We start from the raw sequence: 24,233 nt of genomic DNA on the forward strand, positions 1-24,233 counted from the left end.
GTTCTTTTTTTCTTGACTTACTGTTATTGATAGCTTTCTAGAATTATGTTAAATAACACAAGTAATAGTGATATACTAAAAAATGTACATGCTTGCTTTGTCCCTGATAATACTGGAAAATCTTCTAGCATTTCTATATCATAAATAGTACTAGCTGTTGGCTTAAGAGAGACACTAATACTTCAAAATGTTAAGAAAAGGTTCACTTATTCCTATGCTTTTTAGTATTGTCAACGTAAAAGGATTTTATATTTTTTTAAAACTTATTTTGCAATTATTTATATCATGATGCAATTTTTCTTTCCAAATCAATATTATGGTTATAATTCACCTAACAGTGAAGTAACATTGCATTCCTGTCATTCCTGGCCATTACTTTAAGTTTTTTAGATAGGCCAATGTAAAGTGTCTTCTATAAGCAAAATTCCCTGGCACCTGCCATTGGCTCCCCATGTTAGATAATCTAAATATATGCCAAATTCCTGTTCCTTTGATATGTATTTATTATCTTCCCTATTGGGCTGTAAGTTCCTTTCATGCCTGGTACATAGTAGAAATTGAACAAATTCTTGAAGTAAAAATGAAGGCATCCCTGCCCTAACTGACCTTATATTGTACTAGGGAGGACTCCCATGTACACAGATAAATATAGAGAGTAAAGGGATGAAAGAAAAGATTAGCATCTATAAAACATGAAGGAAAAACTAGTCATAACTGGGAGGAGTCGGGGAAGGATTAACTAAGGAGAGGCATTTGATCTGAGCTTTGAAGAGAGATAAGAAATCTGAAAGTCAAGGTTGAGTTGGTAGGACATTAGGGAGATAGGAAGAGTAGGGGCTGGTACAAGTGCACAGAGACAAAAATAGAATATCAAGTTCAGTGAATAGCTAGCTATTGAGTTTGTCTAAGACACAGAGGGCACGATGGTAATAATGTGCAGCAAACCTGGAAAGGTAGGCTGGTGCTCACAGGATATCATCTTTGTTGAGACTTCACTTACCTATCTTCCCAGTGGCAATCTTATTATTAACCAAACCAACTATTTTCTATTCCAAAATCTCTTGCCCACTTGTTCCATTCATGCTTTGCTAAACCCTAAACCTAGATTAATCCACTTAAGAAAATCATGCAATTAGTCTGACTGGATCCACTATAAAATTGTTACCTATTTTCTGAGATTTCTCTCGGTGTTCTTCACTCTTCCCTATATCGCAAACCTTCAAACATCCTTTTTGGCTCTCTCCATTTTCATCTCTGCCTTCTGACTTCCCTGATTTCCATCTTCTCAACTAAAACACCGACTTCTGCAAAAAGCTTTTTTTTTTAGATTTCCCATTGAAATTGCTTCATTTTATCTGTAATATATCTTGTTTGCACAGAGCTGTTTGCATGTTGTCTCTTCTATTAAACTGTGAGCTCTTTAAAAGTACGAACTGGGTTTTGGGGGGGGGCAGATATTTATTTTTATCATTTTTTTGTATCCCTGGCACTAAGCATATTTTCTGGCACATAATAGGTGATAAATGATTGCTTATTTGACCAAATTTAGTGTTCCTGTCCTTTATTCTATCTCCAATCACAATGTTGCCTCTTCCCCTCTCCAAGGCCAAAAAGAAAAAGAAGAGTTAGTCATATAACAAGAACATGGGACAAAAAATGGGCAATTTTGCTATAGTGGTATGTAGTTAATATTCATCATTAGCAGATTTGTGGGACAATATGAACAAGAGCTGTGCAACACAAGAAAGCAGGAAAATGTATATGGCATATTAATTTAGTCAAATCATTCAAACTAAATCAGTTTATTTGTTTTACTCAAAATGCCATTTTCTGCTTCTGTGATTTTTTTGGGGGGAGGGGGACATAAACTGTTCCCAAAAATACTTTCCTTCTTCCCCTCTCTTAAAATCCTCCTGCCTAAAATTATGTCCATATATGTGTGCATATTTATATGCCAAACAGATATATACAAATTTACATACATTTATTTCTCTATGTAGTGTTATAATTTAAGGTACTTGAAGGAAGGAACTGATTTGTTTCTGTCCTTATATCATTATTGACTGATAATTTTTGTTGTAGCTTTGAAAAAAGTTCCAACATAAATGAGATTATGGATCTCCTGAAGGAATAAAATATTAAGGACTTTAACTTGAGAATCAATCTACTATCCCTGTCTCAAGTCTCTCATTTCACCATTCTATTTTATTCTAAACACAGCTACTATCCAGGGTCTTTTCCAGTCGTCTTAATCTAGATCCTGCTCCAAATGACCCTGGAGGAGAAGGTGAGGCAGGTGGCCTTGCTCAGCCCTCCTTCACTAAAATCCAATTCACCTGCATGTCATGGCATCCCCTCCCTGATGTCATGGTCCTCCAAGAAGGAAGGACAAACAACTAACACCAAAGTAATTTTCCTTAAGCAGGATCTGACCATGGGACTCTCTTATTCAACCATAGCAGGTTCATTGCTTCTAGGACAAAACAAACAGATCAAAACTCAACTTCCCTGGTCCCTGTACCCACTAGTGATCTCTCATCCAAACTACTCTTCTTTGTTAATATTTGTCTTTACTAACTAATGTTATAATTATGCTTTAATATTATATACATATGCATTATATGTACTTCTTGTCTTTTAAAATCTTTGCAAGCAGGGAGTATTTATATTTGTATTTATACTCCTGATGTCTTGTACTGTGTAGGGCAAAGGTTGTTACTCAATAAATGGTTGACATTGATCTTTTGTGTGTTGGGGGTGAGGAAAAGATAAAGTGAAGAAAATAGTTTGAAATAAGGATAAAAATTATCATCCTTAATTCTCTCTGCATATAATAGTTTCTAGATTCAGAGAAAATGAAAGAAAACTGGTTATTTTGGGGGTAAAATGTAAGTTTTCATGAATAAGAAATATCTAACAAAAATAATACCTGCTATTCTGTAACCTGAGACCTTTCTCAGCACAGACCATTATAGGGTTAAATTTGCTGAGTTAACTGTAAGACTAATCAGAATTAATGAGGGAAAAGAACCTTAGCAAATAAATACCAAATGTTCACTGAGAAATTCCTCAGTCCCTCAGAGACATCCCAAGAATACTGTATCTCATCTAATCTTGTTACCATGAACCGAATTATCATCCTCCTCCTCTGCAGTGTCCTGCCAGCTTTGACTAAGGCTCAAGGTAAGGAACACAGAAAAATATTCATTTTTTTACATAGTACTAAATTATTAGTGGTACTATGGATGCAGACAAGAAATGATGTCTTTCAGTTTCCTTGACATGGTTTAAAGTTTGAACAAATTGTCAAAATACAACAGAAAGACATGCTTAGTCAAACCCAAATGTTTTCAATAATGAGATGTAATTTAATCAATTCAAATCTTTACCAGCTTTAAATAATTACCATGTACCAGGAGCTCTGTACCTTTTAAACTTAAAGCTTTTGTGAAGGAGAAAATAAAATGATTTTGAAATTTCTAATCAGAGTTAGAAATCAAACAGACAATATTTTTAGGATTATCATAGCTAAAACAGGACTTCTTATATATGGTCAGAAAAACACAGGAAAGCATCTAGACAAGGGTATTTTAGATACGTCAGGCTGAGGTTTGTCATTATGCAGAAGTCAGGTCCAAAAAAGTAGTTAAGACAAGAAAATTCTGATAAAAGACTTAGGTAAGGGCAAGGACATAGATATGATTAACAAAAGCAGGGGACCCAGAAAGAGTGACCCCTATCTCAAATCAGTATCCAGACAGAATCAAGTTTCAAGGCAGGAGTTATTAGTTCAATTGATGAAAAGTCAGGGTCTGAAGTAAGCTGCATTAGCAGGGAAATTAGTGTTGAAATTACAATTTGAAAAGAATAAGAACTTTTTTTTTTTAAAAAACCATTTCTATTCATTCTTTTTTTTTCCTTCTCATTCTTAAATGGTCACAGCCTGTTAGGGCAGGTTCATATCCTTATCTGAAGCTAAATCCTTAAATGAGGGGAATAAATTTGAGGACCATTAAGGTTGCTTCCAAATCTAAATCTATATTTCAATAATCCAGAATCCTATGGTTTAATTAAATGCTACTTCTGGAAGGTAGCTCTTCAGAGATTTTTTTTTTTCCTAACAGACTAGAAAATTCTGGGACAGGAATTGAGATTCTGACATGGGATCTAGGGAGTGTGGGTGTGTGGGGGTGGGGAATTGATACTAGATCACTGTCCCACAATGACTCAATATTGTCAGTCTGCATATTGTCTTTACCTGCCCTCCCTCTTTTTCACAGCATCCACATTACTTGCATCTACCAGCTGTCGCTGCCCACAAGTTAATAAGAGTATCCCCACCCTAAAATCTTTTGAGAAACTTGATGTGATTCTTCCCAGTGCTACATGTCCACGCCCTGAAATTGTGTAAGTAAAATTAATAAATGACATTCATATAGATAACTAGGCATAAATGCTAACTCTTATTATTGTTATGGAACACTTTAAAGGTTTGCAAAGCACATTACTTATTTTTATCTACTTTGATCACTCCTCACAATAAACTTGTAATGTAAGGACTACAGAGACACTCTCCCCTCAGTTTTATAAATGAGGAATCTAAGACAGAGAGGTTATTAAAGTGACAGTCACAGATGTGGTATAGATCTTCTGATCTTTCAGATCTTCCTGACCCCAGGTCTACCACTTGTTATACCACGCCATTTTGCCCCTAGAAAACATACCTTACAGTAAATAGGTTTATCCCTCAGGGATGTGGATTGAATCAAATGTTTCACCAAATGATCAAAAAAATTAATGAAGGTCCATTTTAGGATGATTTTGAACTTTCTTTAAAGAAAAGAAAAAACAGTATGACTCAAATTTTTGACAATGGCAAAGATATAAATAAATCTGTCCTAAGAAATCCACCAAAATACGTAAATGAAAAAGTTATATTAATTCATTACTTTTTTATTAAAATTTGCTTTTTCTTTGATATGAATGTCCATTTTAACATACTTTTTTTTTTTTCCTAGCTGAAAGGCATAAGGTCCAATGATGGTTTGCAGGAGGAAAGGGACTTTAATGAATTGAAATGTGAACAGTTTTGACAGGGCAAAATAAACCCGGTATAGAAGTTATTATGGGGGGGGAAGGAGGGAGGAGGGAAGAGAAACACAAAGATTTCTCTCCATAGTTACACAAATGATATTACTCAGTGCTTTTCCAAGCACTTCTCACTGTTTAGTTTTTATGAAGAGAGAACTCTAATAACTCTGAAAGAAAAGGTCATACTGAGAAAGGCTAAGGAGATGAGGATTCTTTTAATGAAAATCTTGCCTGCCTACCTCTAGCATGCTTTATGACTGAAATTAATATTGTCATCCTGTTTTACAAACTAAGGCACTGCTGCATTGGCGAGTTTAGGGACCCATTTAAGTAGTAGGTAGAGGCTGACCTGAGATGTCCACAAAGCCTGGTGTTCAGTGCATCCCATTACAATTCCATTTTCACTGACAGAATTTTAAAATTCTTCACTATGGTTTATTTATTATAGAGGCACAATGAAGGATACTAAGGAACAAGTGTGTCTGAATCCAGATACCCCAACTATGAAGGTTGTATTGAAAGCAATTAGAAGGACAAGGTAAGTCTGCTTTCCAGGCAACCATTAAAAGCATCTGCTTCAGGCTTTACTGTGATAAAACTACACGTGGCCTCAGGCTATTCTGTGTTAATTTTTCTGCCGGAATGATCTCAGAGTTCACTTGATCCAAATTTTCTCATTTTGACACAACAAGGAGGCTTGAAACCTCGTGCAAATAGATTGGAGTATGGCCAATCCTCACAATCAACACACACTGCCAGCAAATCTACTAACCTGTTCTTAAACAGATTCAAAATTAGATGATTACTATTCATTCCCATTTTTGTGAATTCAGCTGTAACTAAAAAGCAAAAATTGAATACCTCTCTGAAACAAATCCCAGATTTTATAAAAATGACAAGCAGATTTTCATATCTCATTTGCAAACTGAGAAAATCCAAGTAACCCACTGTGATTACTGGATATTTATGAGGTTTAGATTTGGGGAACCTAAATGAAGTTAGTGTTTCTGGTGGTCAGGGAGCTAAATAAGGTCTAGTGGCAGGTTCGGGGTACAGGGTAGGTTTGGCTCCCCTGCATCCCTTGGGATTCAGCACAAGGTTAGGGAGTTTTGGGGACTCCATTCTGGTGGTGCAAGAAGTTCCCTGTAAAGGAATTTATAGACCCGAAAACTTAGATTGATAAAAGAGGTTTATTATCGGGATTGGAAGTAAGGTTAAAGTCTGGTTAAGGAAATAGGTGAGGGTAAAGAGAATATGGCACTAGAAAAAGCATTCCAGTGGGCAGAGGCCCTTGGTGTGCCGAGCATTATATAGCTGGCATGTATGGAACCTCAGCAAAGAGAGGATTTTAGTTTGGCTCTTTTAATAGTGAGAGATTTAGCTAAAGAGGTCCCGGGGGTAGAGCCCCAAGTTGGCTCCTTGATGGGTTTCAGTGAGGGCTAGAATTTGCTTGATGGGGTTGGGAAACCCAAGCAGATCATCAGAATGGGGGCTGGGAGGGCCCAAGTTGGCTCAGATCCAATGGGGGCTGGGACAAGCCCAGATCTCCTATTGGAATTCAAAGGGATGCTTTGTGAATCAAAGGTGCAGGCTTCCAGAACTGATAATGCATCAGGCAGGAGGGGCTGGGATTAATCTGAATCACAAATCAATCTGAAAGGAATCACAAATGTAGTTTTTTAAAGGGACCACAACCCTTTTTAGCAAGAAAACTTGAACCCTGACCTTTCCTCCAATCTGAAGCCCCATACACACAGTCATTAGAATTATTATGTGACAAATAAGAGCCAAAGTTCAGCAACTTATATTTTTATTCTTTTCTCTGTTTTCAACAGGTCTTGAACAGCTCCTGTCCACAAGTGAAGACACATTCTCTCCATATGAAGGGCAAAGTTTAACCAGAATGAAGCCTTCCCATGTATACCGAGAAAAGTCAAGCCCCAAATGTTTCTAGTGCCTAATTCTTCTTATAAAAAAAAGCAATCATCAATCACAAATAATTGACTAGCTACCTAAAAAAAAATAATCTGTTTAGCAAGAGAAACTCTAGTACTATAATTCCTGATGTTGTGGTTTTAAGTGAGTGATATTCAAGTCATTCTCAATAGAGGTCTACTTAATTTGACATTTTTTCAGAGATTTGTTGTGCCTTCTGAATGGTTCTATCTATAGTAAGAACCATTTATCTTGTAATCATCAAGTAATATCATCTGCCAGTGGCAATAAGAGATTGCCACTGGCAGATGATATTACTAGAAAAAATGGGCCTAAGAGTAAAAAGTTTCATCAGGTATTTACTATTAAAACCCATTTCAAGAAATTATCTTATTATATACACTTGACCATGCTACTGTATAAGAACAAAAATATTTAATGATTGACAAAACTAGGATTCAAAATATCTGTGACCTAATAGCCAGAGGTTCTTAACCTGGAGTACATGCACCCAAGTGGGTACAAGTTATTGGTCATGGAAGTCTGGGTAAATTCTTGAGAAAAGGATGGGAAAGGAATGTTGTGACACATCTGAAAAAAATTGAAACAAACAGTTGAAGTACTACTAATTTCTACTGACCAAGCCCAAAATAAATGAAATCTGGTTTTTCATATTGAAATAGGGAAAAAAAAGTCAAAGTTAACCAGTGAATAACAAACTGACCAGTTTATGAAATAACCAGAAATCCCAAATTTATCCAATCAATGAAGTTACAAAACTTTTGTTATGTCTTAGAGAAATATATCTCCATTCTTACAACATGCTCACAAGGCTTCAATTGAATTCTCTGTGAATTAGAATTCTCAGTCTTATTCTCAATCAAATCCAAAGTAAGAAAAATTAACTCTTTCAAAAATTATACTGAGAATGAAACCATTGGTCAACAACAAAAAAAAAAATTATTACATTTAATTTCGTTATGTACTGATAAACTTTATGATAATCAAAAAAGTGTTATATATCAAATATTTTTTTCTTTATGGAAAATCCATTAATGTTATTTCTTATACAAAATGTGTAGTAAACCCTAGAATTTATTTCCTTTTATATTGAATAAGGGATATGGGAAGATTTACTTAAAACTAAGGATTAAATAGTTTGAAACTCTTGCACTTCATCAACCCTCTTTTCTAAGTGATTCCTATGTCATCTAGAGACATGAAGGCCTTGAGGAGAAATTAGTCCTCTTGTCCCTACCTGCACTGTCCCCACCCCCAACCCACCCCAAACTTTTTATATTTTTAACCACACAAACCTGAATGTTAAGATTTAAATCAGAAAAAAAAATTTTAAATATATACATTTCAATTTTTCCCAGTTTCACCTTTTGTTAAATGTTTCTAAAAGTAAAAGTTTTTCCTTTCAGTGTCAGAAATTTCACATATCTAACTTATGCTGGTTCTTTATCCCGTACCTTAAAAGTATGCCGATACCACATTCTTATAGGTCCGCATAAATCCCTTTCACCTAATCTGCCTTATCTTTAAGCATATCAATGTGACTCTCAGTCTCTGATCTTATCAAAGTTTTTGATAAACCAGTGAAATACATATCTGCACTCTGATCTCACCTCTTCCTCTTAACATCACTTTAAAACTTTGTTCAACCCTTCTACATGAAACCTTTTTCAGATCTCTCCAAACTATTCTAATAATAGTAAAGATGACGATGCCTGCATAACTTTATATATATGGTATCTACTATGCACTGTGCTAATCGCTTTACCATTATTTTCATTTGATCCTCACAACCATTCTGGGAAATGGATATTATTATATTTTCATATATAGATGAAGAAACTGAACTAAGTAGAGGTTAAGTGAATTGCCCAGATCACACAGCTAGTATCTAAGGCTGGGTTTGAACTGAAGTCTACCTGACACTATCTGTCTATCTGTCACTATCCACTGTGCTACCTAGATGCCTTTCTCCTCCCAAAATTTCCCTTGTAAATGTTTTCTGATTTTGTTTTTGAAGGAATTTTCCACACTGTGAGTAGTACTGCTCTTCCTTGCTACATTTCAAATGAATTAAAAAAAATTTTTTTTCAAATGATCTACCTTCTTTTTTCCACTTTCTCCTGCCCTTCCTCTCTCACAAACCTTAAGAAAGCAAGAAAAACAAAATCCCATTACCAACATGTATGATCAGTGCAGATAAATTCCTGTAGTGGTCATGTCCAAAATAAAATGTCTCTCAATCTGCATTCTGAAGCCATCACTTGTCTATCAGAAATTGGGCAGAGTCTGTTTCATCATAAGTCCCTGGGAAATCATGACTGGTCACTGTATCATCAGAGTTCCCAAATTTTTCAAAGTTACTTGTGTTTATTATATTGTTGGTGTTGTAGAAATTGTTCTAATTCTGCTCATTCCACTCTGTTTCAGTTCAAGTCTTGTCAGATTTCTCTAAAACCATCCTTTTCATCATTTCTTAAACACCCAGTACTTATTCTGTATATATTTATGTCCATACTGTTTTCCCCTAATAGAATGCAAACTCTTTGAGGGCAGAGATTTCATTTTTGTCTCTGTATCCTCAACACTTAGCCCAGGATCTAACACACAACTAGTACTTAAAAAGTGCTTGAAGATTTTGCTGAACATAACTTTGTCCTTCTTAAAATATCATTTGTTTTTAATCTAGACCTGTGATTTCTTCAATATTAGGAATATTCAGTCTAAAAATTCCATTTTTAAGTTTTCAAGGAAACCTGGAAAACATCAATTTTTGCAGAGTGAAATCAGCAGAAGCAGACTCACTGACTTAGACAATAACAATAACACTGCAAAAAAGAAACAACTTTTAAGACTTAGAACCTCTGATCAACATTAATGAGCAACCATGATTCCAAAGAACTCATGGTGAAGAAGGTTGCCCATCTTCTGTCAGAGGTGTTACATTCAGAGCACGGACTGAACCATTTCTTTCTAAGACGTGGCCAGTGCAAGAATTTTTACTTGATTATACATATTTGTTAGACTTTGTTGTTCATTCTCTTTGAATGGAGGGGAAGGGGAAAAGGAGAAATAAGACTCTGATTAACTGAAAAAAGTAAATTCAATTTTCAAAAAGGTATGATAATAATAATAGCTAACCATGCTAAGTGTTTAACAATTATAATCTCATGTGATTCTCATAGAACCCTAATAAGTAGATGGTATTATTACCTTAATTTTATGGTTAAGGAAACTGAGAACAACAGAGGTTAAGTGACTGGCTCAAGGTTACATACATAGCTACTAAGTGTCTGAGGTCCGATCTGAACGCACATCTGCCTGACCCCTGGCCCTCCATCCACCGTGTATCTTCTATCAGTAACTTCGTAACTTGTAATTTTAGACAGAGAGACAGCCAGAGACAGAAAGAGAGAGAGAGAGAGAGAGAGAGAGAGAGAGAGAGAGAGAGAGAGAGAGAGAAAGAGAGAGAAACAGAGAGAGAGAGAGAAAGAGAGAGAGAAGAGAAGAGAAGAAAAGAGAAGAGAGAGAGAAAAAGAAAGAGAGAGAGGGAAGGGGATAGTGTACACACAGTACTTGAATCCAGGACTTCTTATTCCAACGCCAACCCTCTGTCCAATACCCACATTTAATGACTATGCATCTTGAATGAATTTTTTAAAGCATTTATTAAGCTCTTACTATGTACAAAACACTGTGCTAAACACTAGGTATACAAATAAAAAACAAGTCCTGGTTCTCAAGGAGTTCACATCTTAATATATCCATATGAGCTGTGAATCCCCAATTATCTTTTCAAATAAGATTGCTTGACCTTCCAAAGGCAACAGATTTGAACATGTACATAATGTCATTATTAGTGTTTGGCCACAGCTGACCTTTGGAATCCTGTCTCTCATAAAGTAAGCCTACTGTCCAAGGCTCTCAATGGTTTCCCAACCCAAAGTGAAAAGTGTAAAATTAAAGACTATATGCAAGGTCAGCAAAGGAGAAATTTCTCCTGTCTCGGAGATATCTGAGCTGCCTGCAGACAAGGATCTGAAACCTATTTCTACTATTACAATGAGCTGGATGACAGCCAATCTATGAAGAGTCAGTCAAGAAAAAAAATGTAAAGATTTCATGTAGGATCATCAGTGATTTTCAAGAAATCAAGCCTTCTGGTCAACATATTCTTCCCTATTGAGCATAGGAGCTGATGGAAGAAGGCAAAGTTCATTCTGAGAAACTCAGACTTAACAAGTTTCATTTTGACAATCAAAAACCACCCTGCAAATCACAATAAAAAAAAAAAGTTTCTTTCTTCCTTATGTAACAAAAAAAAAAAAAAAAAATGGCACTGATTGCATAATGTTCTTTCCAACTACCACATACAACAAAATTTAGAGATGCCTTCTTCTTTGTCCTCTCTTCTCTCTCCAAGAAGGAAAGAAAATTCTTCTATTTTGGACTGCAGGAGAATGAAATTAAGAGACTGAAAAGAATTCTAACTGCAAGCTGACTTCAAGCAAAGAACCCTACAAATGGCATTATATCTATGTCCCAGAAATAAAGAATTTTATAGTGAGATGGGCCCTCAAGAGAGATAGCATGGTATTTTAAAAAGAGCACCCAAGTTAAAAATAATAAAAATTATAAAAGCAAGCATTTATAGATTACCTACTATATGCTATGCTAAGTATTTTACAAATATTATTTCTTCTGATCTTCAAAACAATCTTGGGAGATAGGTGCTATTATAATTCCCATTTTACAGATGAGGAAACTGGGGCAAAGATTAAGTGATCTGACCAAGGTCACACAGTTAGTAAATGGCTGAGGCTAAATTTGAACTCAGGACTTCTTGAGCCTGGCCCTATCCATGGCACCACCAGCTGCCTCTAAATTAGAACCAAGACAGACTTGTGTTTGACTCCTCTCTGTCTTCTCTGAGTCTCATTATCTCACTGTAAAATGGACTAGAACAGTCTACCTCAATGCTGCTATCAAAATCAGATACTATAAAGTAACTTTACAAAATTTGAAACCTGCTATATAAACATATCAGCTATTGTTCCAACAACCTCATCATAAAGATGAGGACACTAAGACTTACAAAAATCAAATGATCTTGCCCAAAATCACTCAGCTTGTGACAGGAAAAGTTAGAAGATTTCTAGGCTAGTGCTTTTTGCAAGCTTTCTACTCTTAGAATTCCAGCTCAATCAGACTGTGAGAACAGACCACATAGACTTCAAGGTATTTCATTATATAGAATAGTTCTATTTATTAAGTACATACCAGCCATGAGTCATACTTAATTCCTGGAAAATGGAAGGGTATAGGAAAAGCTTGGGCTCACAGCCCTAAGTCAACAAAACAAGTATTTATTAAGCCTCTACAAAAATGTCAGGCACTGAGGATATGAACAAAAACAATGCAACGATCTAAAAGTATAAAAAATAGAAGAATGCAACAATCCCTACTCTCAAAGTGCTTATAGGCAAACAGAATATTTAAGTAGATATGTAGAAGAATGCAACAATCCCTACTCTCTCTTTTTTTTTAATTATAGCTTTTTTATTTACAAAACATATGCATAGGTAATTTTTCAACACTGATCCTTGCAAAACCTTCTGTTCCAAATTTTTCCCTCCTTCTTCCCACCCCCTCCCCTAGATGGCAGGTAGTACCATACATGTTAAATATGTTACAATATATGTTAAATCCAATATATGTATACATATTTACACAGTTATCTTGATGCACAAGAAAAATTGGATCAAAAAGGAAAAAAATTTTACAAAGAAAACAAAATTCAAGCAAACAACAGAAAGAGTGAGAATGTAATATTCTCAGTCCCTATGGTCCTCTCTCTGGGTGTAAATGGTTCTCTTCATCACTGAACGATTGGAATTGGTTTGAGTCATCTCATTGTTAAAGAGAGCCACATCCATCAGAATTGATCATAACATAATCTTGTTGTTGCCGTGAATAATGATCTCCTGGTCCTGTTCATTTCATTTAGCATCAATTCATGTAAGTCTCTCCAGGCCTCTCTGAAATCATCCCACTGGTCGTTTTTTACAGAACAATAGTATTCTATAACATTCATATACCATAATTTATTCTCCAATTGATGGGTATCCACTCAGTTTCTGGTTCTAAGCCGCTACAAAGAGACCTGCCACAAACATTCTTGCACTTTCCCTCCTTTAAGATCTCTTTGGGAATCAGTGTCCCAGTTTTCCTACATCCCCTCTAACAATCATCATTATCTTTTCCTGTCATCCTAGCCAATCTGACAGGTGTGTGGTGGTATCTCAGAGTTGTCTTAATTTGCATTTAAGTATGTATATATAGAATAACTGTAAAAAGAAAATATAATGTAGTTAAATAGAAGGTAGCTAGGAAGCAATGCAGAGAAGGGGAAAAGCAGAGATCAAAATACACAGAATTCACAGGGACGCCAATGTCTGGGTTGAATCTTGAAAGAAAAGAGGTGTCTTTTGAAGCAATAGGGGAAGTCAGTGCCAAGCAAAATGGGAGGTGGAACGCCTTGTGAAGACCAGAGAGGAGAACAATTTGGTTGGATTATGGAATATAGAAACAGGAAGTAATACACACTGAAGCAGAAATACACATTCTTTAGCCATTACCCTTTTTTTTCTAGGTTAAAATACAAACTCATTCATTTAACTTTTAAAGCCCTTTTAAACCTGGCCTTCAACTTTTTAATTTCTGCTTCAGTGTGTATTAGTAGGGTTATGCCTTGGCCAGATCTATGCTTAAGGAAAATCACTGAGCAGTCAGGAGAAGGACACACTAATGTGAGAAGAGACCTGAGGATGGCAAATCAATTAAAGAGGTTGTTTCAAATATCTAAGGAAGAGATGATTAGGGCTTGAAATAAAGAACTAAAGCAGATCTGAAATTCCCAGAAATGTCCTGGGATCAATTATTTCTGTCTCAGGGATCTAGGAATCCATGACCGCATAAAGCTAAGTCTCTTCAATAGCACTGAGCCTGCTCCAAAGCGCAAATGACAGAGATCTGTATTCCTGGGATTTATGGCACTTGGAAACCAAAACTCTTATTTCCACCATCCAATATATAAGAAGTACGTAATAAAAAATCTAGCACCCTAGCAGAGTAAAGCATTAACTAGAGAGATTAGGGATCTGCGGATCTCAGTATTTTATGTATTCCTTTCTCCATTTCCATAGACTTTTAAGAAACAGATATAAAGCCCAAAATACTCCTCTAATAACTGTTGAGCAGATGAATGCCTTTATTTTATTTTCAAAGAACATGTGATAAGTAAATGAATGACAGACAAGAGTCTAAAGTTCATCTGAATAAACCCTGAACAATTTAAAAAAAAATAGGTATAACAGTTTCTTAATATCATTTTCTTTTCCCAGAAATCCCTAGCTAGACCAGAAACAGTGTCTTTGGCTAGCCTTGGAACCTATTCAGCACTGATTCAGCAACAAAGGCGGCAAGACAAGCTGGGGCTGGCGGGGGCAGAAGATGGATGGCTTCCGGAGAGTTCCTTCCTTCCCCGGAACTGCTCACTCTGTTCCCATGACATTCTGCATCGTGCCTTCGCTCTCAGAGGCCCAGGCACATGCCTCCGGAGTCCCACGCACGCTTGGGTTTGGTGGCCAGAACCCGCTCCTTCTTTACACAGACACCCACTCCACAAGTGTTTTTCTCGTTGCTGTTTTTAATTTTTTCCCTACCTCCCTTTTAAAATATGGCTCTCAGAACTTTCCCTAGCCAGAGTCATCACCCCCCAACAAAGCTGGGCAACAACCATCCAGACCATCATCAGAGGCGGTCCGTCTAGGCCACACCCTCCCCGATTCATTTATGAATAATTAAACAAACAAGACCCAATCTGGCCCAACGCTCATTTGACTGGAACGCCCACTGACTGCAGGAAGGTCCCATCAGCCCGTGGTGGGGGAGGGGAAGGAACCATCTAAGAGGAGACGGGAAAGAAGGGGTTGGGGGGCAGCTAGGTGGCGCAGGGGATAGAGCACCAGCCCTGTAGTCCCGACGACTTGAGTTCAAATCTGCTCTCAGACACTTAACACTTCCTGGCTGTGTGACCCTGAGCAAGTCACTTAACCCCAATTAGCTCAGGAAAAAAAAAAGAAGGGGTTAGGGACTTTTGTCTGCCCCACATCTTACTGTATCTTCAGCACGACCTTGCTCCTTTCTAGAAAGATGGCCTCGCCTCACCTAGCCTCTCACCTCCGAACCTCAAGCTTCTCAAAAGACTTCTGAGCATGCTCAATTAGACTGGCTGCTTGGGGCCCTCTGGGCATGCTCAAGATATACATATATGTATAATAATAATTAATATTAATAATAACGGGACTTCCGGGGTCTCTTCTGAGCATGCTCAGTCAGCCTGCTGGGGCCCTCTGGGCATGGATATATGTATAATACATATATAATAATAATAACGGGACTCCGGGGTTTCTTCTGAGCATGCTCAGTCCGCCTCTGCCTGATTAAAGCTTCCCTCCTGGGGAGCTTCTGGGCATGCTCAGTTGGCCTCAGCCCAGACACCTCCCGCCCTGGACCTCGGACGCTGTCCTATTTGACCCTGCCGCTTGGGGCCACGTGGGCACTCTCGGTTAATGTCTACCTGATAATACCCCCTCGAGGGGTCTTGCTTAATATAGTAACTGACAATAGTAACTTCCCTATACTGTTGTAAGGGTTACAGAGCGCTTCCCGTGTATCTCCTTTGACGCTCACAACAACCCTAGGAGGGGCAGACTATCATTATCCCCACTTCACAGAGGAGAAAACTGAGCCTGAGAGAGGAGAGGGGTCTTGTCCGAGGCAATATTCAAACTCAAGCTTATCCTGACTTACACGACCCCGCCTAGGTGTCATTTTGGACTAGGAAGATAAGACAGACATTCTGTCTCTACGTGTGTGTATGTGTGTGTGTATGTGCACACACACACATAAATTTATATATGCATACGTATATACTTGTATTTGTATATCTTATTTTATATTTGAGGAGACAAAAATCTGCAATTTTATCAATAAAGAGACTTGCTTTATCAGGGCAGATCAAAGTCCATTTACTCTCTCATACCTTGTGTGTAATGCCCTTCTGTGAATCATTCACCTCATACTCAGGGAACTTTCCCTGAGATCTCTTGACAAGGTATTAATTTTAACAATATATATGAGTTGTGTATCTGTTATCTCTCACCCACCACAAAAGGACCCTTTCTGATCACATATCCCATTGTTGATATCCTTGACAGCAATTCTTTTTTGCTAAAATGTTGTAGTCCTATTCATGCCCTCTACTCTTTGCTCTTTAGATGACTTACAACTTTATTTCTCCACAGACTAATATCTTAAGCCTATAGTTAAGAATCATTACAAGAAGAATATTGATATTAAAAACATGAATCTTTATTTCAGGTAGAAGCATAGGAAATTTCTCAGATGCCATCCAGCCTATTATTTACCCAAGAATTAGAGTATACAAAACAAACAAACAAACAAACAGATTTCTAGAGGTCATGAAAAGTGTCCACTTCTGTGAGAGAACCTTTTTTCATTCAAAAACATTCAGTAGTATAATAGTTATAGAAAAATATAATCTGCTTCATCAGAGTGAGCAGCAAAGAATTCTCTAATTTAGTTTCACCTCCCTTACTATAAACCACCCATTTATGTGAAAGACCTAGAATACACAGGAGAAATTCCCCTGGATCTGTGGTTCAGGATTTCCCCTACAAAAATGACATGTCGTAAACTTAGCTGGATTATCTCAATAAATGACCAATCTCTGTTAAGGAAGGAAGAGGCTTTCCCACATAAATATCAGGGTACAGGAGAAACTCTTAAGGCTTGAAGTCTCACTTGTGAGAAATAGAGAAACCATTATGAAGAGCTGCCACATTGCCTTGCTCTGGGGGATCATCTTCCTGACTCTGACTGGAGTTCAAGGTAAAAGGACTTGACTGCCTTAGCTTTCATCATTGAAACAAAAAATGATTGCTTTACTATGAATCCCTGAGAATGCTATAATATAATGAATAATATTATGGGAAAATTGGTTTTTCTCTGCTGTGATGAATGTTGACTGTCCAAAGTTAATTTGGTATACTTAATTGCAAAGTCAAATTGCCATTTTATAGTTGAGGAAACTGAGACAGACAGAAGTTAGAACTGTCTTGCTATTTATGATTGTATTTCCATAATTCAGTTCAGTTTCTGCCATAATAAATACTTTTTTCTGTGAACCTTTTTCCTTCCTTCCTTCCTTCCTTCCTTCCTTCCTTCCTTCCTTCCTTCCTTCCTTCCTTCCTTCCTTCCTTTCTTCCTTGGCCAGAAATGGCTCTCTATAGGTTTTGCCCAGTGTCACACAAGCTAGGAAATGCCTGAGGCCAGATTTGAATTCCATTTTTCCTGTCTCTACCTTAAGAAAAGTTTATTGTTGTTGCTAGTCTTGGAACAGAAACCCTCAATGTATATCTCCTGCTCTCATACTAATTGTGTGGTTTGGGGCAAATCCCTTAGCTTCTGGACCTCAGTATTCCTATATATTCTACTTCCCTATCTTTTATGAATGTTCTGAGCTGCTTAAGAGAAAACTCATGATAGCACTTTTTTCTTTTTTTTTTGCTGAGGCAATTGGGGTTAAGTGACTTGCCCAGGGTCACACAGTTAGGAAGTGTTAAGTGTCTGAGGTCAAATTTGAACTCAGGTCCTCCTGATTTCAGGGCTGGTGCTCTGTCCACTGCACTACCTAGCTGTCCCTATGATAGCACTTTTAAAGACAATCAATACCCTTACAGAAGAGTTGATAAAATGTTTCTCCCTCCCCTTTTTATAGAAATGGGGAACTATGAGTATGGAATATTATATGTGGGACCATAAAGATTGATGTGTTGATATAACTATATGGATATGTATACATATATTGTATTTAACATATACTTTAACATATTTAACATGTATTGGTCTACCTGCCATCTGGGGAAGGGGGGAAGGGGAAGGGGGAGAAAAATTGGAACAAAAGGTTTTGCAATTGTCAATGCTGAAAAATTACCCATGCATATATCTTGTAAATAAAAAGCTATAATAAAAAATAATAAAAAAAAAAAGATTGATGTGTTGGTTGGGTGGTTTTGCTGAACTATTTTTTTTCTTTTTCTTTTTTTATTGTTTGTTAAGATATGACTTCCTGGGTAGAAGGTTTGGAGGGGTGTAATTGGAAATAAAGGTAATAGAAAAAAACAAAACAGATCAATAAAAAGTGTGCTTGATGCAAGATGGAAGTTATGCCTGGTTGTCAAAAGTCAAGCTTTCTGAGCAGGCTAAATACAACTCTCCTCTGCTTAATTCAATGGATCTGAAAAACTTTATTCCCACATAATCTGCATATCCTCATAGGTACTCAAGGAACTACAATCTACATATTATGGATTACTTCTTAGATCAAGTAGTTTTGTGGTAAAGTGGTTAATGTATATTCTCTATCTAAAATCTGTATCATCTTAACTGAGACACTGGACTAACTAATGCTGACTTGTGGATCCTGATCTTTCTCCCTTAGCATTCTTGATCTCCAAAACAGGACGCTGTTCCTGCATCAAGGTCATGAAAGGCAAGATCCTGGGAAAAAACATTCAAAAGCTTGTGTGGTTACCTCCAAGTCCTTTTTGTTCACACGATGAATTCATGTGAGTAAAAAACCACCTAAAATGCAAATAGAAAGAACTGTTACTTTATTTGATATGAAATATTAATCCATCTTAATTCACTGCCTTCCCTCTGTTGATTATTGCATGCATGCAAGTAGCTTGTTTGTATATAGTTGTTTCATGTTGTCTCTCCCATCAAACTGTGAGCTCTTTTGAGGATCATCCCAGGATTTAGTTAAGTGCCTGATACATTACATAAGTGCTTAAGAATGCTTACCTGAGGGTCATTGCAAGTGAACTTGCCTCATAAGAAGTAATTCAAATCAATCCAACAAGAATTTATTAAGTACCTACATGCAAGGCATTGGGTTCAATGCTGGAAATACAAAGACAAACAGAACAATTTTTGTCTTGAAAGAATTTAAGAAAGAAGCAGCTAGATTGTGCACTGGGTGGGACCCTGGATCTGAAGTCAAGAAGATGTAGTTCAAATCCAGCTTCAGTTACTTACTAGCTATGTGACTCAGGACTCATTTAAACATATTTTCCCATCTATCAAATGGAGAGAATAATAAATCTCACAGAGTGTTGTGAGGATAAAATGAGATGATATTTATAAAGTACTTTGTAAACCTTAAAGTTTATATAATTATTATTATACTATACTATATTATTATTAATATAGTAAATATAACATAGAAAAATGCAAAATACATCATAGAACAGTAGAAAGAACACTCGATTTACGGTAAGAGGATCTGGGTTTGAATACTGGCTCTTCAACTTTCCACTTAAGAAACATTGGGAAAGAAATTTAACAACTCTGGCAATGTAGCATCATGGTTTTTAAAAGCCTCAGGTATTCTAGGGAATAGAAGTACTTCTTGACCAAGTATTCAAAGCCTGTGGTTATAGTGAGCCCTTAGGTCCGGTAACAGATAGAAATGATTCACTTCAATATTTTTCTTGGCAGTGCAACAATGAAAAATGGGGAGAAAATATGTCTGGACCCAGATTCTCCACGCATAAAGTTTTTGGAAAAAAGCTTGGAGAAAATGGTGAGTGGCAAGGAAAATTAACTTTCATCTTTCTCTCTTAAAAACTAAAACTTGTAAGGGTTATGGATATGGAGGTTAGCATGGAAATATACTTAGCTTATCATAATCAATTCCAATTCTTAATGCCAGAGACTAAACTTCTTTGGAGAAATAGCACAATGTAAACAAGTTTCTCTTTGGTACCAAGAAGAAACAGCCCTCTGTAGCCAGTTAGCTCAAGCATAGAAAATGCTTTGGAAATGGAAGAAACAGAAATCAAATTCTGTGAATCTATAAGAGATTCAAAGAAAGAAAGATCACCGAATTGAGAAGATCGGGGGATTACATAAAGAGTTACTCAGGCATGTCCAAAAAAAATGGAAGAAGAATCAGGAAGAAAAGACTGGAAAACACGTTCTCTAAATAAAATGTTTGGCTGGCACATAATGTATATGAAATTAACTTTGGTTCTAAGATGATAATTAGTAAATCTTTTCAAAATACCCTTATAAGAAAGTCAGTAAAAAGAGCAATAATATTTTTATATTTGTATTATTTAAAAGTTTTAAGAGGAAGTGCAATGTAACAGTTACAAAATAGATCTCAGAATCAGGAAGATTTGGGATCAAATGCCAGTTGTCACATACTGTCTAGGTAACTCTGAGCAAGTCATTTAAGTTTTCAACATTCCAGCCAACACTTGATCAACACTGGTAGAGAGATTCACCATATCAATGAAATTATAACTTAGGATTTTAATTGGTGATATCAATGAATGGAGATATATGGGATAGTCTCCTATTGTGCCAGTCACTCTTTTGTTGGCAAGTCTGGGTTCCCTGAGAAGTAACACCACCTGCAACTACAACTCAAACTCTCTTGTGGGAGGAACAAATTTCCCTTACTTGCCACTGTAGCTCTTGAATTCATACTGCTATGCTTCTGAACTATACAAAATCAATCACAGTGATGACACCATTGTCTCTTAAACACAAAAAATGTAATTAATGATAAGGTTAAGTCAATAATAATCAGTATATTACCGTCATTTAATACAAACAATAACCAATTCATTACAATTAATCCATAAGCCTGCATCACATGTTCCTACCAAGGCACATGATATCCATGCCGGCAAATAGGTAGATAATTATAGAAACCTAGCAGATGCAACTCACAATTCTGGACCATAGTTCTTAATGTTTTTTGATCCCCTCAGGAACTATCTGTACTACATAAAACTACTTCTCTGCTAGGTGCTTCCCCTCAGGAATTCACTGCTCTCCTGCTGGGCAAATATGTTCCTCATCTACTCTCAAACTAGTAAAGCAAAAAAAAGCTCTTTTAATCCATAATCACCCTAAAAAGAGTTCTGAGGTAATATTATACTGTAATACAGATAAGACGTTCCTTTGAGGCAGAAAGCTGCAAATCTTCTCAGCTTGGCTTTCTAAGTAATGCAAAAAATCCCAGCCATTTCTACATTCAACATGTTGCTGGTTTCTTCAATCTGCTCTCAAGTCTTTTTTTTTTTTTTTTTAACAGCAAAGCAGATGTACAACCTATCTTTTCCCTTCTGTTTCTCCCTATCCAAACAAAGATGACAGTAGAGAGCAGTCCTAGAAACTCTGAAAGGTTTTCTCTTCTTTACCCATGGATTCTTGTCTTTTTTTCAAATACAAAAATTCTCTTTCTGCCCTCTTTCAGACTCCAAACTGTTCACATAGGGAAGGGGCAGTGCTTTAATGTAATATCAGAATTTTATCTAATCCTTTTTTTTTTTACACAGCAACTCATTTTTTTGCTCCTTTCAGCATTCTAACTGTTCATGGACGAAAGGATACTCTTCAAAGAAGCCAAACATTCTTTCTATATACTAACTATTGCTTGTAAATACTCCCTCTATATTATGGATATTGAAAACAAAATCTAGAGAAATAAAGGAACCAACTCAAGACAATGTGAGAGCAAATTTATTACTCAGATTGGGTGCTATAGTTAAGTATAAAAATGAAATCTTTTTTTAATGGCGTTTTAATTAAACTCCCTATAATGTGTTTCTAAATTAGTTGAAAAAAATTAATCATACTAATCTTTAAATCACAATTTTAAGGTGAAGAAAGGACATAATCAAGTATCCAAATTCAATTCAGTATGATTTTTAAAAGTTAAGAGAAAAAAAACCTCATTTTTATTTCTTTTCCTCTTTCAGATTGACAAAAAGAAGAAATCAAAAACAGGAAATAAAAGACAAGTCAAAAAGAGTAAAAAGTTTAAAAAAGCTTATCTTCCTCCCCCAGGGAAGACTACATAAGAAGCCACTTCACCAAAAAAAGCCTTTCATGTTCAAACATTTTTAAAAGGCGAAAAGTTAAGAAAAATTCTGTATTAAAAATGTATCTAAAAGTTTAACCAATATCATGACTACAAATATTAACCATGATGATGAAATATTAATGAATAATTTTTAAATGTTCAATTGTATCTTATTTTCCAAATACATGTAGGTAAGTTTTCAGCATTTGTTTTTGTAAGACTTTGTATTCCAAATTTTTCTCCCTCTCTCTGTTACCTCCCCTCTCCCCAAGACAGTAAGTAATCTGATATAGGTTAAATATGTGCAATTGAATACTGTTTTTGAAATTTCAATCACTTCTCAGACTGGTGGCTGCAATATATAATGATGAAGAAGATAGGAATCTTTCCTTTTCCTTCCTTTCCTTAAAGAGGTAAAAAATATCTCTTTAAGGTGAAGAAAGATCACAGCGAAGAGAATCAAAACACATGCACATGCCCTCACATACCTTTAACATCCACAAAGATTGTCCCATATGCACAAGAAGTTACTGTTGATGCAGTCCTTGGCTATCACCTGCTTTCCTTCCTAAACACTTTATTTTGTGCATCATTCAGACCCATTCTTTTCTTTTCCCTTCCTCCCACGAGGAGTTGCAAAACTGTGTGCTATTGAGTTGCTTTTGCCTTTATCAGACTAATTTTAAAAATCTGTATGTCTCAAAAAAATTTACAAGGGTTGAATGTAACCCTCCTTTTGACTTGGTATTATTTAGGGACTCAGGAACCTGCCATGGCATTGACCTTGAACTAAAGACTAAGAGGCTTGTGGGGGGAAAGCAGGAGGATAGGGAGGTGACTAAGAGAGATGCTGCACTGGATTAAAGGATGTGACATCAGGGGAAAATGGGTTCCCAAACTGTTTTCTGAGTTTAAGGAGATATTGAAGACTTATATATTGCTGTCCCAGAGCAAACTTGAGAAATGATGAAACTATTCTTCTTTTCTACTTCTTTTCCAATCCAGGGAAAAATGAGTTTCCCTGGAGCCTGTTAACACCCTCATTTTCTATATCCCATGGTTTCACTATAATTGTTTGGAAAAGACACCTGGAAATGTACAGATATAGTTATTTTTCTAAATGTTCATTCCCACTTCTAAATTTTTAATATTATAAGAAAACATATTGGTCCCATTAAGCCTTGTGCTATTTTTAAAAATTTTACTTGTGTATAGATGAGGGAAATGGAAAACTCCTCTTTTTAGACTATCCCTTATAACCCCTATAGAAACATCAGGGAGAAAATATAGTCAAATATTCTCATATCTGTTTTCTATGCTTGTGAAAGAAATCATTGGCTCAAAAAATTCATGAGCTAGGAGTGAATAGTCATTTTATACTGAAAGGCTTGGGCTGAATCTCATTTTGACATGCTTCCCCTAGCATTTCAAAATCCGAATACAATACAATAAATATTTATTAAATGCCTGATATGTGCTAGACACAGTGCTAAGTGCAGGGGACACAAAAAGAAAGAAAAAGAAAGAAAGAAAGAAAGAAAAAGAAAGAAAGAAAGAAAGAAAGAAAGAAAGAAAGAAAGAAAGAAAGAAAGAAAAAGAAACTTACAATCTAAATAAACTCACCCCTGAAAAAGAGAAGTGGGGATGGTTGCAGGGGAGTGATGACAGAACTACTAGGGTGGACAAAGCGATATCCTACAATTCAGGGACAACGACAGGAGCCTGAACATACTCACAGACTCCCCCAAGTGGTTAGACTTAAGTTAACTTCTTCAAAGTCCCTAAAAGGAACCTATTTTGCAAAACCTTCAGGTCTTAGAAATGAGAGTTAATAGTACCACCAGAAACAAACCAACCTCTGACTTTCTAGGCCAACTATAATCTGACCCTTTACCATCTATAAAACTTCTTAATATAATTTGTTATTTTTCTCTAAAATTAAGCATTCTGTTCTAACTAACCTCCCAACTCATTCACATTTTCTTCCTTTCCTAAATACACAGATGCTCATTCCTGCCTGTTGCCTTGATCCACTTTGTGCCTCCTATGCCCTAGATGACCTGCCTCACTCCCCTATCCAATATGAATGCCCCCCCCCCTTATTTTTTGTCAGTTCCCAGGGCATTAGGAGTTGCAAAAAAAATAACTATATTTTATTCAT

General features: G+C 36.3%; 2 protein-coding genes across 2 annotated transcripts; both read left to right on the top strand.

The window, feature by feature from the left end:
* Positions 1-3,077: 3,077 nt before the first annotated feature.
* Positions 3,078-8,395, top strand: LOC105750853 (C-X-C motif chemokine 10-like). Its single transcript, XM_012551976.2, has 4 exons — positions 3,078-3,183; positions 4,281-4,407; positions 5,540-5,629; positions 6,927-8,395. The coding sequence occupies exons 1-4, from the start codon at positions 3,123-3,125 to the stop codon at positions 6,931-6,933; spliced, it is 285 nt and encodes a 94-aa protein (XP_012407430.2). The 5' UTR covers positions 3,078-3,122; the 3' UTR covers positions 6,934-8,395.
* Positions 8,396-16,855: 8,460 nt separating this feature from the next.
* On the top strand, positions 16,856-23,923 carry CXCL9 (C-X-C motif chemokine ligand 9). Its single transcript, XM_012553095.3, has 4 exons — positions 16,856-17,019; positions 18,632-18,758; positions 19,693-19,777; positions 21,969-23,923. The coding sequence occupies exons 1-4, from the start codon at positions 16,956-16,958 to the stop codon at positions 22,068-22,070; spliced, it is 378 nt and encodes a 125-aa protein (XP_012408549.1). The 5' UTR covers positions 16,856-16,955; the 3' UTR covers positions 22,071-23,923.
* The last annotated feature ends 310 nt before the right edge of the window (positions 23,924-24,233 follow it).

The sequence above is a fragment of the Sarcophilus harrisii genome, chromosome 6 (assembly GCF_902635505.1).
Source record: "Sarcophilus harrisii chromosome 6, mSarHar1.11, whole genome shotgun sequence".
NCBI lineage: Eukaryota > Metazoa > Chordata > Mammalia > Dasyuromorphia > Dasyuridae > Sarcophilus > Sarcophilus harrisii.